Source organism: Carcharodon carcharias, chromosome 2 (genome assembly GCF_017639515.1).
Source record: "Carcharodon carcharias isolate sCarCar2 chromosome 2, sCarCar2.pri, whole genome shotgun sequence".
Lineage (NCBI taxonomy): Eukaryota > Metazoa > Chordata > Chondrichthyes > Lamniformes > Lamnidae > Carcharodon > Carcharodon carcharias.
Window position 1 is genome coordinate 10,687,131 of NC_054468.1, and position 18,319 is coordinate 10,705,449.

Sequence of the window (18,319 nt, forward strand, 5' to 3'; positions counted from 1 at the left end):
ACACAGTCTCTCTCTCTCTCTCCCCGGGTACACAGTCTCTCTCTCTCTCTCTCCCCGGGTACACAGTCTCTCTCTCTCTCTCCCCGGGTACACAGTCTCTCTCTCTCTCTCTCCCCGGGTACACAGTCTCTCTCTCTCTCTCTCTCCCCGGGTACACAGTCTCTCTCTCTCTCCCCGGGTACACAGTCTCTCTCTCTCTCTCTCCCCCCGGGTACACAGTCCCTCTCTCTCTCTCTCCCCGGGTACACAGTCTCTCTCTCTCTCTCCCCGGGTACACAGTCTCTCTCTCTCCCCGGGTACACAGTCTCTCTCTCTCTCTCTCTCTCTCTCTCTCTCCCCGGGTACACAGTCTCTCTCTCTCTCTCTCTCCCCGGGTACACAGTCTCTCTCTCTCTCTCTCTCCCCGGGTACACAGTCTCTCTCTCTCTCTCTCTCCCCGGGTACACAGTCTCTCTCTCTCTCTCTCTCCCCGGGTACACAGTCTCTCTCTCTCTCTCTCTCTCTCCCCGGGTACACAGTCTCTCTCTCTCTCTCTCTCTCTCCCCGGGTACACAGTCTCTCTCTCTCTCTCTCTCTCCCCGGGTACACAGTGTCTCTCTCTCTCTCTCTCTCCCCGGGTACACAGTGTCTCTCTCTCTCTCTCTCTCTCTCTCTCCCCGGGTACACAGTCTCTCTCTCTCTCTCTCTCTCTCCCCGGGGACACAGTCTCTCTCTCTCTCTCTCTCTCCCCGGGTACACAGTCTCTCTCTCTCCGGGTACACAGTCTCTCTCTCTCTCTCTCTCTCCCCGGGTACACAGTCTCTCTCTCTCTCTCTCTCCCCGGGTACACAGTCTCTCTCTCTCTCTCCCCGGGTACACATTCTCTCTCTCTCTCTCCCCGGGTACACAGTCTCTCTCTCTCTCTCCCCGGGTACACAATCTCTCTCTCTCTCTCTCTCTCCCCGGGTACACAGTTTATCTCTCTCTCCCCGGGTACACAGTCTCTCTCTCTCTCTCTCTCTCCCCGGGTACACAGTCTCTCTCTCTCCGGGTACACAGTCTCTCTCTCTCTCTCTCTCTCCCCGGGTACACAGTCTCTCTCTCTCTCTCTCTCCCCGGGTACACAGTCTCTCTCTCTCTCTCCCCGGGTACACATTCTCTCTCTCTCTCTCCCCGGGTACACAGTCTCTCTCTCTCTCTCCCCGGGTACACAATCTCTCTCTCTCTCTCTCTCTCCCCGGGTACACAGTTTATCTCTCTCTCCCCGGGTACACAGTCTCTCTCTCTCTCTCTCCCCGGGTACACAGTTTCTCTCTCTCTCTCCCCGGGTACACAGTCTCTCTCTCTCTCTCTCTCTCCCCGGGTACACAGTCTCTCTCTCTCTCTCTCTCCCCGGGTACACAGTCTCTCTCTCTCTCTCTCTCTCCCCGGTTACACACTCTCTCTCTCTCTCTCTCTCCCCGGGTACACAGTCTCTCTCTCTCTCTCTCTCCCCGGGTACACAGTCTCTCTCTCTCTCTCTCTCCCCGGGTACACAGTCTCTCTCTCTCTCTCTCTCTCTCCCCGGGTACACAGTGTCTCTCTCTCTCTCTCTCTCCCCGGGTACACAGTCTCTCTCTCTCTCTCTCTCTCTCTCCCCGGGGACACAGTCTCTCTCTCTCTCTCTCTCCCCGGGGACACAGTCTCTCTCTCTCTCTCTCCGGGTACACAGTCTCTCTCTCTCTCTCCCCGGGTACACAGTTTCTCTCTCTCTCTCCCCGGGTACACAGTCTCTCTCTCTCTCTCTCTCCCCGGGTACACAGTCTCTCTCTCTCTCTCTCTGCCCGGGTACACAGTCTCTCTCTCTCTCTCTGCCCGGGTACACAGTCTCTCTCTCTCTCTCCCCGGGTACACATTCTCTCTCTCTCTCTCCCCGGGTACACATTCTCTCTCTCTTTCTCCCCGGGTACACAGTCTCTCTCTCTCTCTCCCCGGGTACACAGTCTCTCTCTCTCTCTCCCCGGGTACACAATCTCTCTCTCTCTCTCTCCCCGGGTACACAGTTTCTCTCTCTCTCCCCGGGTACACAGTCTCTCTCTCTCTCTCTCCCCGGGTACACAGTTTCTCTCTCTCTCTCCCCGGGTACACAGTCTCTCTCTCTCTCTCTCCCCGGGTACACAGTCTCTCTCTCTCTCTCTCTCTCTCTCTCCCCGGGGACACAGTCTCTCTCTCTCTCTCTCTCTCTCTCTCTCCCCGGGTACACAGTCTCTCTCTCCCTCTCTCTCTCTCCCCGGGTACACAGTCTCTCTCTCTCTCTCTCTCCCCGGGTACACAGTCTCTCTCTCTCTCTCTCTCTCCCCGGGTACACAGTCTCTCTCTATCTCTCTCCCCGGGTACACAGTCTCCCTCTCTCTCTCTCCCCGGGTACACAGTCTCTCTCTCTCTCTCTCTCTCTCCCCAGGTACACAGTCTCTCTCTCTCTCTCTCTCTCCCCGGGTACACACTCTCTCTCTCTCTCTCTCCCCAGGTACACAGTCTCTCTCTCTCTCTCTCTCTCTCTCTCCCCGGGTACACAGTCTCTCTCTCTCTCTCTCTCTCCCCGGGTACACAGTCTCTCTCTCTCTCTCTCTCCCCGGGTACACAGTCTCTCTCTCTCTCTCCCCGGGTACACAGTCTCTCTCTCTCTCTCTCTCCCCGGGTACACAGTCTCTCTCTCTCTCTCTCTCTCCCCGGGTACACAGTCTCTCTCTCTCTCTCTCCCTGGGTACACAGTCTCTCTCTCTCTCTCCCCGGGTACACAGTCTCTCTCTCTCTCTCTCTCCCCCGGGTACACAGTCTCTCTCTCTCTCTCTCCCCGGGTACACAGTCTCTCTCTCTCTCTCTCTCCCCGGGTACACAGTCTCTCTCTCTCTCTCTCTCCCCGGGTACACAGTCTCTCTCTCTCTCTCTCTCTCCCCGGGTACACAGTCTCTCTCTCTCTCTCTCTCCCCGGGTACACAGTCTCTCTCTCTCTCTCTCTCCCCGGGTACACAGTCTCTCTCTCTCTCTCTCTCCCCGGGTACACAGTCTCTCTCTCTCTCTCTCTCCCCGGGTACACAGTCTCTCTCTCTCTCTCTCTCCCCGGGTACACAGTCTCTCTCTCTCTCTCTCTCCCCGGGTACACAGTCTCTCTCTCTCTCTCTCTCTCTCCCCGGGTACACAGTCTCTCTCTCTCTCTCTCTCCCCGGGTACACAGTCCCTCTCTCTCTCTCTCTCTCCCCGGGTACACAGTCTCTCTCTCTCTCTCTCCCCGGGTACACAGTCTCTCTCTCTCTCTCCCCGGGTACACAGTCTCTCTCTCTCTCTCTCTCCCCGGGTACACAGTCTCTCTCTCTCTCTCTCTCCCCGGGTACACAGTCTCTCTCTCTCTCTCTCTCCCCGGGTACACAGTCTCTCTCTCTCTCTCTCTCCCCGGGTACACAGTCTCTCTCTCTCTCTCTCTCCCCGGGTACACAGACTCTCTCTCTCTCCCCGGGTACACAGACTCTCTCTCTCTCTCTCTCCCCGGGTACACAGTCTCTCTCTCTCTCTCTCTCTCTCTCCCCGGGTACACAGTCTCTCTCTCTCTCTCTCTCTCTCTCTCTCTCCCCGGGTACACAGTCTCTCTCTCTCTCTCTCTCCCCGGGTACACAGTCTCTCTCTCTCTCTCTCTCCCCGGGTACACAGTCTCTCTCTCTCTCTCTCCCCGGGTACACAGTCTCTCTCTCTCTCTCTCTCTCCCCGGGTACACAGTCTCTCTCTCTCTCTCCCCGGGTACACAGTCTCTCTCTCTCTCTCTCCCCGGGGACACAGTCTCTCTCTCTCTCTCTCTCCCCGGGTACACAGTTTCTCTCTCTCTCTCCCCGGGTACACAGTCTCTCTCTCTCTCTCTCTCCCCGGGTACACAGTCTCTCTCTCTCTCTCTCTGCCCGGGTACACAGTCTCTCTCTCTCTCTCCCCGGGTACACATTCTCTCTCTCTCTCTCCCCGGGTACACATTCTCTCTCTCTTTCTCCCCGGGTACACAGTCTCTCTCTCTCTCTCCCCGGGTACACAGTCTCTCTCTCTCTCTCCCCGGGTACACAATCTCTCTCTCTCTCTCTCTCCCCGGGTACACAGTTTCTCTCTCTCTCCCCGGGTACACAGTCTCTCTCTCTCTCTCTCCCCGGGTACACAGTTTCTCTCTCTCTCTCCCCGGGTACACAGTCTCTCTCTCTCTCTCTCCCCGGGTACACAGTCTCTCTCTCTCTCTCTCTCTCTCTCTCCCCGGGGACACAGTCTCTCTCTCTCTCTCTCTCTCTCTCTCTCCCCGGGTACACAGTCTCTCTCTCTCTCTCTCTCCCCGGGTACACAGTCTCTCTCTCTCTCTCTCTCCCCGGGTACACAGTCTCTCTCTCTCTCTCTCTCCCCGGGTACACAGTCTCTCTCTCTCTCTCTCTCCCCGGGTACACAGTCTCTCTCTCTCTCTCTCTCTCCCCGGGTACACAGTCTCTCTCTCTCTCTCTCTCTCCCCGGGTACACAGTCTCTCTCTCTCTCTCCCCGGGTACACAGTCTCTCTCTCTCTCTCTCTCCCCGGGTACACAGTCTCTCTCTCTCTCTCTCCCCGGGTACACAGTCTCTCTCTCTCTCTCTCTCCCCGGGTACACAGTCTCTCTCTCTCTCTCTCTCCCCGGGTACACAGTCTCTCTCTCTCTCTCTCTCCCCGGGTACACAGTCTCTCTCTCTCTCTCTCTCCCCGGGTACACAGTCTCTCTCTCTCTCTCTCTCCCCGGGTACACAGTCTCTCTCTCTCTCTCTCTCTCTCCCCGGGTACACAGTCTCTCTCTCTCTCTCTCTCTCTCCCCGGGTACACAGTCTCTCTCTCTCTCTCTCTCCCCGGGTACACAGTCTCTCTCTCTCTCTCTCTCCCCGGGTACACAGTCTCTCTCTCTCTCTCTCTCCCCGGGTACACAGTCTCTCTCTCTCTCTCTCTCCCCGGGTACACAGTCTCTCTCTCTCTCTCTCTCCCCGGGTACACAGTCTCTCTCTCTCTCTCTCTCCCCGGGTACACAGTCTCTCTCTCTCTCTCTCTCCCCGGGTACACAGTCTCTCTCTCTCTCTCTCTCCCCGGGTACACAGTCTCTCTCTCTCTCTCTCCCCGGGTACACAGTCTCTCTCTCTCTCTCCCCGGGTACACAGTCTCTCTCTCTCTCTCTCTCCCCGGGTACACAGTCTCTCTCTCTCTCTCTCTCCCCGGGTACACAGTCTCTCTCTCTCTCTCTCTCCCCGGGTACACAGTCTCTCTCTCTCTCTCTCTCCCCGGGTACACAGTCTCTCTCTCTCTCTCTCCCCGGGTACACAGTCTCTCTCTCTCTCTCTCTCCCCGGGTACACAGTCTCTCTCTCTCTCTCTCTCCCCGGGTACACAGTCTCTCTCTCTCTCTCTCTCTCTCTCCCCGGGTACACAGTCTCTCTCTCTCTCTCTCTCTCTCTCCCCGGGTACACAGTCTCTCTCTCTCTCTCTCTCTCTCTCTCTCCCCGGGTACACAGTCTCTCTCTCTCTCTCTCTCCCCGGGTACACAGTCTCTCTCTCTCTCTCTCTCCCCGGGTACACAGTCTCTCTCTCTCTCTCTCCCCGGGTACACAGTCTCTCTCTCTCTCTCTCTCTCCCCGGGTACACAGTCTCTCTCTCTCTCTCTCTCTCCCCGGGTACACAGTCTCTCTCTCTCTCTCTCCCCGGGGACACAGTCTCTCTCTCTCTCTCTCTCCCCGGGTACACAGTCTCTCTCTCTCTCTCTCTCCCCGGGTACACAGTCTCTCTCTCTCTCTCTCTCCCCGGGTACACAGTCTCTCTCTCTCTCTCTCTCTCCCCGGGTGCACAGTCTCTCTCTCTCTCTCTCTCCCCGGGTACACAGTCTCTCTCTCTCTCTCTCTCCCCGGGTACATAGTCTCTCTCTCTCTCTCCCCGGGTACACAGTCTCTCTCTCTCTCTCTCCCCGGGGACACAGTCTCTCTCTCTCTCTCTCTCTCTCTCTCCCCGGGTACACAATCTCTCTCTCTCTCTCTCTCTCCCCGGGTACACAATCTCTCTCTCTCTCTCTCTCTCCCCGGGTACACAATCTCTCTCTCTCTCTCTCCCCGGGTACACAGTCTCTCTCTCTCTCTCTCTCTCCCCGGGTACACAGTCTCTCTCTCTCTCTCTCCCCGGGTACACAGTCTCTCTCTCTCTCCCCCCGGGTACACAGTCTCTCTCTCTCTCTCCCCGGGTACACAGTCTCTCTCTCTCTCTCTCCCCGGGTGCACAGTCTCTCTCTCTCTCTCTCTCCCCGGGTACACAGTCTCTCTCTCTCTCTCCCCGGGTACACAGTCTCTCTCTCTCTCTCTCCCCGGGTACACAGTCTCTCTCTCTCTCTCTCTCTCCCCGGGTACAAAGTCTCTCTCTCTCTCTCTCTCCCCGGGTACACAGTCTCTCTCTCTCTCTCTCCCCGGGGACACAGTCTCTCTCTCTCTCTCTCTCCCCGGGTACACAGTCTCTCTCTCTCTCTCTCTCCCCGGGTACACAGTCTCTCTCTCTCTCTCTCTCCCCGGGTACACAGTCTCTCTCTCTCTCTCTCTCTCCCCGGGTGCACAGTCTCTCTCTCTCTCTCTCTCCCCGGGTACACAGTCTCTCTCTCTCTCTCTCTCCCCGGGTACATAGTCTCTCTCTCTCTCTCCCCGGGTACACAGTCTCTCTCTCTCTCTCTCCCCGGGGACACAGTCTCTCTCTCTCTCTCTCTCTCTCTCTCCCCGGGTACACAATCTCTCTCTCTCTCTCTCTCTCCCCGGGTACACAATCTCTCTCTCTCTCTCTCTCTCCCCGGGTACACAATCTCTCTCTCTCTCTCTCCCCGGGTACACAGTCTCTCTCTCTCTCTCTCTCTCCCCGGGTACACAGTCTCTCTCTCTCTCTCTCCCCGGGTACACAGTCTCTCTCTCTCTCCCCCCGGGTACACAGTCTCTCTCTCTCTCTCCCCGGGTACACAGTCTCTCTCTCTCTCTCTCCCCGGGTGCACAGTCTCTCTCTCTCTCTCTCTCCCCGGGTACACAGTCTCTCTCTCTCTCTCCCCGGGTACACAGTCTCTCTCTCTCTCTCTCTCTCTCTCCCCCCGGGTACACAATCTCTCTCTCTCTCTCTCCCCGGGTACACAGTCTCTCTCTCTCTCTCTCTCTCCCCGGGTACACAGTCTCTCTCTCTCTCTCTCTCTCCCCGGGTACACAATCTCTCTCTCTCTCTCTCTCTCCCCGGGTACACAATCTCTCTCTCTCTCTCTCCCCGGGTACACAGTCTCTCTCTCTCTCTCTCTCTCCCCGGGTACACAGTCTCTCTCTCTCTCTCTCCCCGGGTACACAGTCTCTCTCTCTCTCCCCCCGGGTACACAGTCTCTCTCTCTCTCTCCCCGGGTACACAGTCTCTCTCTCTCTCTCCCCGGGTGCACAGTCTCTCTCTCTCTCTCTCTCCCCGGGTACACAGTCTCTCTCTCTCTCTCCCCGGGTACACAGTCTCTCTCTCTCTCTCTCTCTCCCCGGGTACACAATCTCTCTCTCTCTCTCTCCCCGGGTACACAGTCTCTCTCTCTGTCTCTCTCTCCCCGGGTACACAGTCTCTCTCTCTCTCTCTCTCTCCCCGGGTACACAGTCTCTCTCTCCCTCTCTCTCTCTCTCTCTCTCTCTCCCCGGGTACACAGTCTCTCTCTCTCTCTCCCCGGGTACACAGTCTCTCTCTCTCTCTCTCTCCCCGGGTACACAGTCTCTCTCTCTCTCTCTCCCCGGGTACACAGTCTCTCTCTCTCTCCCCCCGGGTACACAGTCTCTCTCTCTCTCTCCCCGGGTACACAGTCTCTCTCTCTCTCTCCCCGGGTACACAGTCTCTCTCTCTCTCTCCCCGGGTGCACAGTCTCTCTCTCTCTCTCTCTCCCCGGGTACACAGTCTCTCTCTCTCTCTCCCCGGGTACACAGTCTCTCTCTCTCTCTCCCCGGGTACACAGTCTCTCTCTCTCTCTCCCCGGGTACACAGTCTCTCTCTCTCTCTCTCTCTCCCCGGGTACACAATCTCTCTCTCTCTCTCTCCCCGGGTACACAGTCTCTCTCTCTCTCTCTCTCTCCCCGGGTACACAGTCTCTCTCTCTCTCTCTCTCTCTCTCTCTCTCCCCGGGTACACAGTCTCTCTCTCTCTCTCTCCCCGGGTACACAGTCTCTCTCTCTCTCTCTCTCTCCCCGGGTACACAGTCTCTCTCTCTCTCTCTCTCCCCGGGTACACAGTCTCTCTCTCTCTCTCTCTCTCCCCGGGTACACAGTCTCTCTCTCTCTCTCTCCCCGGGTACACAGTCTCTCTCTCTCTCTCTCCCCGGGTACACAGTCTCTCTCTCTCTCCCCCCGGGTACACAGTCTCTCTCTCTCTCTCCCCGGGTACACAGTCTCTCTCTCTCTCTCCCCGGGTGCAGTGTCTCTCTCTCTCTTTCTCTCCCCGGGTACACAGTCTCTCTCTCTCTCTCCCCGGGTACACAGTCTCTCTCTCTCTCTCTCTCTCCCCGGGTACACAATCTCTCTCTCTCTCTCTCCCCGGGTACACAGTCTCTCTCTCTGTCTCTCTCTCCCCGGGTACACAGTCTCTCTCTCTCTCTCTCTCTCCCCGGGTACACAGTCTCTCTCTCTCTCTCTCTCTCTCTCTCTCTCCCCGGGTACACAGTCTCTCTCTCTCTCTCCCCGGGTACACAGTCTCTCTCTCTCTCTCTCCCCGGGTACACAGTCTCTCTCTCTCTCTCTCCCCGGGTACACAGTCTCTCTCTCTCTCTCTCCCCGGGTACACAGTCTCTCTCTCTCTCCCCCCGGGTACACAGTCTCTCTCTCTCTCTCCCCGGGTGCACAGTCTCTCTCTCTCTCTCCCCGGGTACACAGTCTCTCTCTCTCTCTCCCCGGGTACACAGTCTATCTCTCTCTCTCCCCGGGTACACAGTCTCTTTCTCTCTCTCCCCGGGTACACAGTCTCTCTCTCTCTCCCCGGGTACACAGTCTCTCTCTCTCTCTCCCCGGGTACACAGTCTCTCTCTCTCTCTCCCCGGGTACACAGTCTCTCTCTCTCTCTCCCCGGGTACACAGTCTCTCTCTCTCTCTCTCTCTCCCCGGGTACACAATCTCTCTCTCTCTCTCTCCCCGGGTACACAGTCTCTCTCTCTCTCTCTCTCTCCCCGGGTACACAGTCTCTCTCTCTCTCTCTCTCTCCCCGGGTACACAGTCTCTCTCTCTCTCTCTCTCTCTCTCTCTCTCCCCGGGTACACAGTCTCTCTCTCTCTCTCTCTCTCCCCGGGTACACAGTCTCTCTCTCTCTCTCTCTCTCCCCGGGTACACAGTCTCTCTCTCTCTCTCCCCGGGTACACAGTCTCTCTCTCTCTCTCTCCCCGGGTACACAGTCTCTCTCTCTCTCTCCCCGGGTACACAGTCTCTCTCTCTCTCTCTCTCTCTCTCTCCCCGGGTACACAGTCTCTCTCTCTCTCTCCCCGGGTACACAGTCTCTCTCTCTCTCTCTCCCCGGGTACACAGTCTCTCTCTCTCTCTCTCCCCGGGTACACAGTCTCTCTCTCTCTCCCCCCGGGTACACAGTCTCTCTCTCTCTCTCCCCGGGTGCACAGTCTCTCTCTCTCTCTCCCCGGGTACACAGTCTCTCTCTCTCTCTCCCCGGGTACACAGTCTTTCTCTCTCTCTCCCCGGGTACACAGTCTCTCTCTCTCTCTCCCCGGGTACACAGTCTCTCTCTCTCTCTCCCCGGGTACACAGTCTCTCTCTCTCTCTCCCCGGGTACACAGTCTATCTCTCTCTCTCCCCGGGTACACAGTCTATCTCTCTCTCTCCCCGGGTACACAGTCTCTCTCTCTCTCTCCCCGGGTACACAGTCTCTCTCTCTCTCTCCCCGGGTACACAGTCTATCTCTCTCTCTCCCCGGGTACACAGTCTCTCTCTCTCTCTCCCCGGGTACACAGTCTCTCTCTCTCTCTCCCCGGGTACACAGTCTCTTTCTCTCTCTCCCCGGGTACACAGTCTCTCTCTCTCTCCCCGGGTACACAGTCTCCCTCTCTCTCTCCCCGGGTACACAGTCTCTCTCTCTCTCTCCCCGGGTACACAGTCTCTCTCTCTCTCTCCCCGGGTACACAGTCTCTCTCTCTCTCTCCCCGGGTACACAGTCTCTCTCTCTCTCTCTCTCTCCCCGGGTACACAATCTCTCTCTCTCTCTCTCCCCGGGTACACAGTCTCTCTCTCTCTCTCTCTCTCCCCGGGTACACAGTCTCTCTCTCTCTCTCCCCGGGTACACAGTCTCTCTCTCTCTCCCCGGGTACACAGTCTCTCTCTCTCTCTCTCCCCGGGTACACAGTCTCTCTCTCTCTCCCCGGGTACACAGTCTCTCTCTCTCTCCCCGGGTACACAGTCTCTCTCTCTCTCTCTCTCCCCGGGTACACAGTCTCTCTCTCTCTCTCTCTCCCCGGGTACACAGTCCCTCTCTCTCTCTCTCTCTCTCTCCGGGTACACAGTCTCTCTCTCTCTCTCTCTCTCCCCGGGTACACAGTCTCTCTCTCTCTCTCTCTCTCCCCGGGTACACAGTCTCTCTCTCTCTCTCTCTCTCTCTCTCTCTCCCCGGGTACACAGTCTCTCTCTCTCTCTCTCTCCCCGGGTACACAGTCTCTCTCTCTCTCTCTCTCCCCGGGTACACAGTCTCTCTCTCTCTCTCCCCGGGTACACAGTCTCTCTCTCTCTCTCTCTCCCCGGGTACACAGTCTCTCTCTCTCTCTCCCCGGGTACACAGTCTCTCTCTCTCTCTCTCTCTCTCTCCCCGGGTACACAGTCTCTCTCTCTCTCTCCCCGGGTACACAGTCTCTCTCTCTCTCTCTCTCCCCGGGTACACAGTCTCTCTCTCTCTCTCTCTCTCTCTCTCTCCCCGGGTACACAGTCTCTCTCTCTCTCTCTCCCCGGGTACACAGTCTCTCTCTCTCTCTCTCTCCCCGGGTACACAGTCTCTCTCTCTCTCTCCCCGGGTACACAGTCTCTCTCTCTCTCTCTCCCCGGGTACACAGTCTCTCTCTCTCTCCCCCCGGGTACACAGTCTCTCTCTCTCTCTCCCCGGGTACACAGTCTCTCTCTCTCTCCCCGGGTACACAGTCTATCTCTCTCTCTCTCCCCGGGTACACAGTCTCTCTCTCTCTCTCTCCCCGGGTACACAGTCTCTCTCTCTCTCTCTCCCCGGGTACACAGTCTCTCTCTCTCTCTCTCCCCGGGTACACAGTCTCTCTCTCTCCCCGGGTACACAGTCTCTCTCTCTCTCTCTCTCCCCGGGTACACAGTCTCTCTCTCTCTCTCTCTCTCTCTCCCCGGGTACACAGTCTCTCTCTCTCTCTCTCCCCGGGTACACAGTCTCTCTCTCTCTCTCTCTCCCCGGGTACACAGTCTCTCTCTCTCTCTCTCTCCCCGGGTACACAGTCTCTCTCTCTCTCTCTCCCCGGGTACACAGTCTCTCTCTCTCTCTCTCTCTCTCTCCCCGGGTACACAGTCTCTCTCTCTCTCTCTCCCCGGGTACACAGTCTCTCTCTCTCTCTCCCCGGGTACACAGTCTCTCTCTCTCTCTCCCCGGGTACACAGTCTCTCTCTCTCTCTCTCTCCCCGGGTACACAGTCTCTCTCTCTCTCTCTCTCTCCCCGGGTACACAGTCTCTCTCTCTCTCTCTCCCCGGGTACACAGTCTCTCTCTCTCTCTCTCTCCCCGGGTACACAGTCTCTCTCTCTCTCTCTCTCCCCGGGTACACAGTCTCTCTCTCTCTCTCTCTCTCCCCGGGTACACAGTCTCTCTCTCTCTCTCTCTCCCCGGGTACACAGTCTCTCTCTCTCTCTCCCCGGGTACACAGTCTCTCTCTCTCTCTCCCCGGGTACACAGTCTATCTCTCTCTCTCTCTCTCCCCGGGTACACAGTCTCTCTCTCTCTCTCCCCGGGTACACAGTCTCTCTCTCTCTCTCTCTCCCCGGGTACACAGTCTCTCTCTCTCTCTCTCTCCCCGGGTACACAGTCTCTCTCTCTCTCTCTCTCCCCGGGTACACAGTCTCTCTCTCTCTCTCTCTCCCCGGGTACACAGTCTCTCTCTCTCTCTCTCTCCCCGGGTACACAGTCTCTCTCTCTCTCTCTCTCCCCGGGTACACAGTCTCTCTCTCTCTCTCTCTCCCCGGGTACACAGTCTCTCTCTCTCTCTCTCTCCCCGGGTACACAGTCTCTCTCTCTCTCTCTCTCTCCCCGGGTACACAGTCTCTCTCTCTCTCTCTCTCCCCGGGTACACAGTCTCTCTCTCTCTCTCTCTCCCCGGGTACACAGTCTCTCTCTCTCTCCCCGGGTACACAGTCTCTCTCTCTCTCTCTCTCTCCCCGGGTACACAGTCTCTCTCTCTCTCTCTCTCCCCGGGTACACAGTCTCTCTCTCTCTCTCCCCGGGTACACAGTCTCTCTCTCTCTCTCTCTCTCTCTCCCCGGGTACACAGTCTCTCTCTCTCTCTCTCTCCCCGGGTACACAGTCTCTCTCTCTCTCTCCCCGGGTACACAGTCTCTCTCTCTCTCTCTCCCCGGGTACACAGTCTCTCTCTCTCTCTCTCTCCCCGGGTACACAGTCTCTCTCTCTCTCTCTCTCTCTCTCTCCCCGGGTACACAGTCTCTCTCTCTCTCTCTCCCCGGGTACACAGTCTCTCTCTCTCTCTCTCCCCGGGTACACAGTCTCTCTCTCTCTCTCTCCCCGGGTACACAGTCTCTCTCTCTCTCTCTCCCCGGGTACACAGTCTCTCTCTCTCTCTCTCCCCGGGTACACAGTCTCTCTCTCTCCCCGGGTACACAGTCTCTCTCTCTCTCTCTCTCCCCGGGTACACAGTCTCTCTCTCTCTCTCTCTCTCTCTCCCCGGGTACACAGTCTCTCTCTCTCTCTCTCCCCGGGTACACAGTCTCTCTCTCTCTCTCTCTCCCCGGGTACACAGTCTCTCTCTCTCTCTCTCTCCCCGGGTACACAGTCTCTCTCTCTCTCTCTCTCTCTCTCCCCGGGTATACAGTCTCTCTCTCTCTCTCTCCCCGGGTACACAGTCTCTCTCTCTCTCTCTCTCTCTCTCCCCGGGTACACAGTCTCTCTCTCTCTCTCTCCCCGGGTACACAGTCTCTCTCTCTCTCTCCCCGGGTACACAGTCTCTCTCTCTCTCTCCCCGGGTACACAGTCTCTCTCTCTCTCTCTCTCCCCGGGTACACAGTCTCTCTCTCTCTCTCTCCCCGGGTACACAGTCTCTCTCTCTCTCTCACCCCGGTACCTGTGTTGAAAAGCGGGTCTGATGCTATAACTGTTCTCCGACATCTCTCCTGCAGGCCCGGTTACCATGGCAACCGCTACTTCCGCTCCTTCTACCTCCGTTCCCCGGCGCACTTCCGCCCCGCTCTCTGTCCGCCGTGCGGCCCTCCGGCGCTGAACAGCGACTCTGTAGAATGGTTCCGGGCCTCATTCTTTACCTGATCTGCAATGTCACTGAAATTCATGTGCCCTGAACCCTCTCTGCTTCCCCTTCGTCCCAGCAGCAGCAGCAGCAGCAGCAACTCAGGCCTCAGCTTTAGCTCCTGATCTAATTTCACAATCAACAGGGGGACTCCAGCAGATGAGGGATAGTGTCATAAAGGGTGGTCAACCAATCGGTACCAAGCAATGCTGGGACTGGAGGATGTCTGTGTCATTATCAGTGATGGTGTTTAGATGTATAATTACTCTTTCTGGATAACCCGGGATCCAAAGATGTGAGAGAACAATTTCCTATCTCAGCTTTAGAGAATACAATAAATGGAGAGATGGTGGTGCAGTGAAAAATCTTTTTTCCCTTCTTAACTCTTCCATAGGATACTAGGGCAGGAAATCTGCCAACCTCACCTGGTCTGGCCTACATGTGACTCCAGGCCCACAGCCATGTGTTTGACTCCTAACCGCCCTCTGAAATGGCCTAGGACACTACTCAGTTCATAGGAATATAGGAGCGGGAGCAGGCCATTTGATCCCTCGAGCCGACTCCACCATTTAACCAGATTATGAATGATCGACCTCAAAGCCATCGGTGCCTGCAACACAGAAAGTGGCCATTTGGCCCATTGTGTCCATGCCAGTCAACAAAAATCTGATTATACTTTCCAGCGCTTGGCCCATCATCCTGGAGGCTATGGCAACGCAAATGAATATCTAAATAAATCTTAAATGTTACGAGAGTTCCTGACCCAACCACTCTTTCAGCAGTGAGTTCTAGACTCCCACCACTCTCTGGGTGAAAAAGTTTCTCCTGAACTCCCCTCTTAGCCTTCTACCTCTTACCTTAAATCTAGGCCCCCTGGTTATTGACCCCTCTACTAATGAAAAATGTGCCTTCCTATCTGCCCTATCTATGCCTCTCAAAACCTCATTCACCTCTATCACATGCCCTCTCAACCTTCGCTGTTCCAAGGAAAACAACCCCAGCCTATCCAATCTTTCCTCATAGCTCAGACCCTCCAGCCCAGGCAGCACCCTAGTAAATCTCCTCTGCACCCTCTCCAGTGCAATCACATCCTTTCTATAATGTGGTGACTAGAACTGAACGCAGTACTCCAGTTGTGGCCTAACTAATGTTTTATACAGTTCCAACATAACCTCCCTGCTCTTTTATTCTCTGCCTCAGCTAATAATTCAAGTATGTCATACGCCTTCTTAACCACCTCATCCACCTGTCCTGCTACTTTCAGGAATCTGTGGATATGCACACCAAGGTCCCTCTGATCTTCAGTACTTTCCAGGGTCCTACCATTCATAGTGTAATCCTTTGCCTTGTTAGCCCTACCCAAGTACATTACCTCACAGTTTTCTGGGTTGAATTCCATTTGCCACTGCTCTACCCACCGGACCAGTCCATTGATATCCTCCTGCAGTTTACAGCCACCCTCCTCACTAATTACCACCCTGCCAATTTTCATGTCACCTGTGAATTTCTTGATCATACTCCCTACATTTAAGTCGAAATCATTTATGTACTCCACAAATAGCAAGGGCCCCAGCACTGAGCCCTGCAGAACCCCACTGGAAATAGACTTCCAGTCACAGAAACATCCCTCTACCATCACCCTCTGCTTCCTGCCTCTCAGCCAACTTTGGATCCAACGTGCCACTTTGCCTTGGATCCCATGGGCTCTTACTTTCCTGACCAGTCTGCCATGAGGGACCTTATCAAAAGCCTTGCTAAAGTCCATGTAGACCACATCAAATGCATTGCCCACATAAACACTCCTAGTTACCTCCTCAAAAAATTCAGTCAAATTTGCCAGACATGACTTTCCCTTAACAAATCCATGCTGACTATCCCTGGTTAATCCATGTCTTTCCAAGTGCAGATATATTCTGTCCCTCAGAATTCGTCCTCGTAACTTCCCCACCACCGAGATTAGACTCAAAACAAAAATAAAATAACCTGGAAAAATTCAACAGGTCTGGCAGCATCTGCGGAGAGGAACACAGTTAATGTTTCGAGTCCGTGTGACTCTTCAACAGAACTAAGTAAAAATAGAAGAGAGGTGAAATATAAGCTGGTTTGGGGGGGGTGGGACAAGTAGAGCTGGATAAAGGGCCAGTGATAGGTGGAGATAGCCAAAAGATGTCATAGACAAAAGGACAAAGACGGTGTTGAAGGTGGTGATATTATCTAAAGAATGTGCTAATTAAGGGTAGAAAGCAGGACAAGCAAGGTACTCATAGCCCTAGTGGGGGTGGGGTGGGGGAAGGGATCGAAAAAGGCTAAAAGGTAGAGATAAAACAATGGATGGAAATACATTTAAAAATAATGGAAATAGGTGGGAAAAGAAAAATCTATATAAATTATTGGAAAAAAAGTGGGGGGAATCGGAAATGGGGTGGGGATGGAGGAGAGAGTTCATGATCTAAAATTGTTGAACTCAATATTCAGTCCGGAAGGCTGTAAAGTGCCTAGTCGGAAGATGAGGTGCTGTTCCTCCAGTTTACGTTGAACTTCGCTGGAACAATGCAGCAGGCCAAGGACAGACATGTGGACATGAGAGCAGGGTGGAGTGTTGAAATGGCAAGCGACAGGGAGGTCTGGGTCATGCTTGTGGACAGACTGTAGGTGTTCTGCAAAGCGGTCACCCAGTCTGCGTTTGGTCTCTCCAATGTGGAGGAAACCACATTGGGAGCAACGAATGCAGTAGACTAAGTTTGAGGGAAGTGCAAGTGAAATGCTGCTTCACTTGAAAGGAGTGTTTGGGCCCTTGGACGATGAGGACAGAGGAAGTAAAGGGGCAGGTGTTGCACCTTCTGCGGTTGCATGGGAAGGTGCCGTGGGAGGGGGTTGAGGAGTAGGGGGTGATGGAGGAGTGGACCAGGGTGTCCCGGAGGGAACGATCCCTGCGGAATGCCGCCGGGGGGTTGAAGGGAAGATGTGTTTGGTGGCGGCATCATGCTGGAGTTGGAGGAAATGGTGGAGGATGACCCTTTGAATGCGGAGGCTGGTGGGGTGATAAGTGAGGACAAGGGGTACCCTATCATGTTTCTGGGAGGGAGAGGAAGGTGTGAGGGCGGATGCGTGGGAGATGGGCCAGACACGGTTGAGGGCCCTGTCAACCACCATGGGTGGAAAACCTCGGTTAAGGAAGAAGGAGGACATGTCAGAGGAACTGTTTTTGAAGGAAGCATCATCGGAACAGATGTGATGGAGGCGAAGGAACTGAGAGAATGGGATGGAGTCCTTACAGGAAGTGGGGTGTGAGGAGCTGTAGTCGAGGTAGCTGTGGGAGTCGGTAGGTTTGTAATGGATATTGGTGGACAGTCTATCAGCAGAAATTGAGACAGAGAGGTCAAGGAAGGGAAGGGAAGTGTCAGAGATGGACCATGTGAAAATGATGGAGGGGTGGAAATTGGAAGCAAAATTAATACATTTTTCCAGGTCCAGACGAGAGCATGAAGCAGCACGGAAGTAATCATCGATGTACCGGAGAAAGAGTTGGGGGAGGGGGCCAGAGTAGGACTAGAACAAGGAATGTTCCACATACCCCATAAATAGACAGGCATAGCTGGAGCCCATGCGGGTACCCATAGCCACACCTTTTATTTGGAGGAAGTGAGAGGAGTTGAAGGAGAAATTATTCAGTGAGAGAACATGTTCAGCCAGACGGAGGAGAGTAGTGGTGGATGGGGATTGTTCAGGCCTCTGTTCGAGGAAGAAGCTAAGGGCCCTCAGACCATCCTGGTGGGGGATGGAGGTGTAGAGGGATTGGATGTCCATTGTGAAGAGGAGGCGTTCGGGGCCAGGGAACTGGAAATTGTTGTTATGATGTAGGGTGTCAGAGGAATCACGGATGTAGGTGGGAAGGGACTGGACAAGGGGAGAGAGAATGGAGTCAAGATAGCAAGAAATGAGTTCCGTGGGGCTGGAACAGGCTGACACAATCGGTCTGCCGGGACAGTCCTGTTTGTGGATTTTGAGTAGGAGGTAGAAGCGGGCCGTCCGAGGTTGGGCGACTATCAGGTTGGAAGCTGTGGGAGGAAGATCCCCAGAGGAGATGAGGTCAGTGACAGTCCTGGAAACAATGGCTTGATGTTCAGTGGTGGGGTCATGGTCCAGGGAGAGGTAGGAGGAAGTGTCTGCGAGTTGACGCTCAGCCTCTGCAAGGTAGAAGTCAGTGCCAGACAACAGTGCTGTGCCCTCAGCTCATCTGTCTTATTTCTCAGACTCCTTGCATTAAAATATATTCCATTTAGCCTTGCTAAACTCACTTCTTTTTTAATCTAGCCTATGTTTCCTCTGCCATTCAGACTCACTTACTAGTGTTTTAACCTCTAATTCCATCTCAGCCTCTCTTCCCTCTGAACTACTTTTCAGGTTCCCACCCCCCATGACAATTTAGTTTAAACCCGCCCCAACAGCATTAGCAAACCTCCCCGCGAGGATGTTGGTCCCGTTCCTGTTCAGATGTAACCCATTCAACTTGTAGAGGTTACACCTTCCCCAGAGCCAGTCCCAATGCCCCAGGAATCTAAAGCCCTCCCCCCTGTACCATCTCTCCAGTCACACGTTCATCTGCTCTCTCCTTCTGTTCCTATACTCACTACAGTGTGGCACTCAGAGTAATCCGGAGATTACTACCTTTGAAGTTCTGCTTTTCAATTTCCTACCTAACTCCCTAAAGTCTGATTGCAGGACCTCATTTCTCTTTCTTCCTATGTCATTGGTCCTAACATGGACCACGACCTCTGGCTGTTCACCCTCCCCCTTCAGGATGCCCTGCAGCCGTTCCCTGACATCCTTGGTCCT

General features: G+C 55.2%; 1 protein-coding gene across 1 annotated transcript in view; it reads right to left on the reverse strand.

Annotated features, from left to right (window-relative positions):
• The window catches only part of dynlt2b (dynein light chain Tctex-type 2B), a 119,048-nt gene extending 105,633 nt beyond the window's left edge, over positions 1–13,415 (reverse strand). The window contains exon 1 of the mRNA XM_041208594.1: positions 13,304–13,415. Coding sequence (XP_041064528.1) covers positions 13,304–13,371 — 68 coding nt within the window. The 5' untranslated portion in view covers positions 13,372–13,415. The remainder of the gene's footprint in view (positions 1–13,303) is intronic.
• Between the last annotated feature and the right edge of the window lie 4,904 nt (positions 13,416–18,319).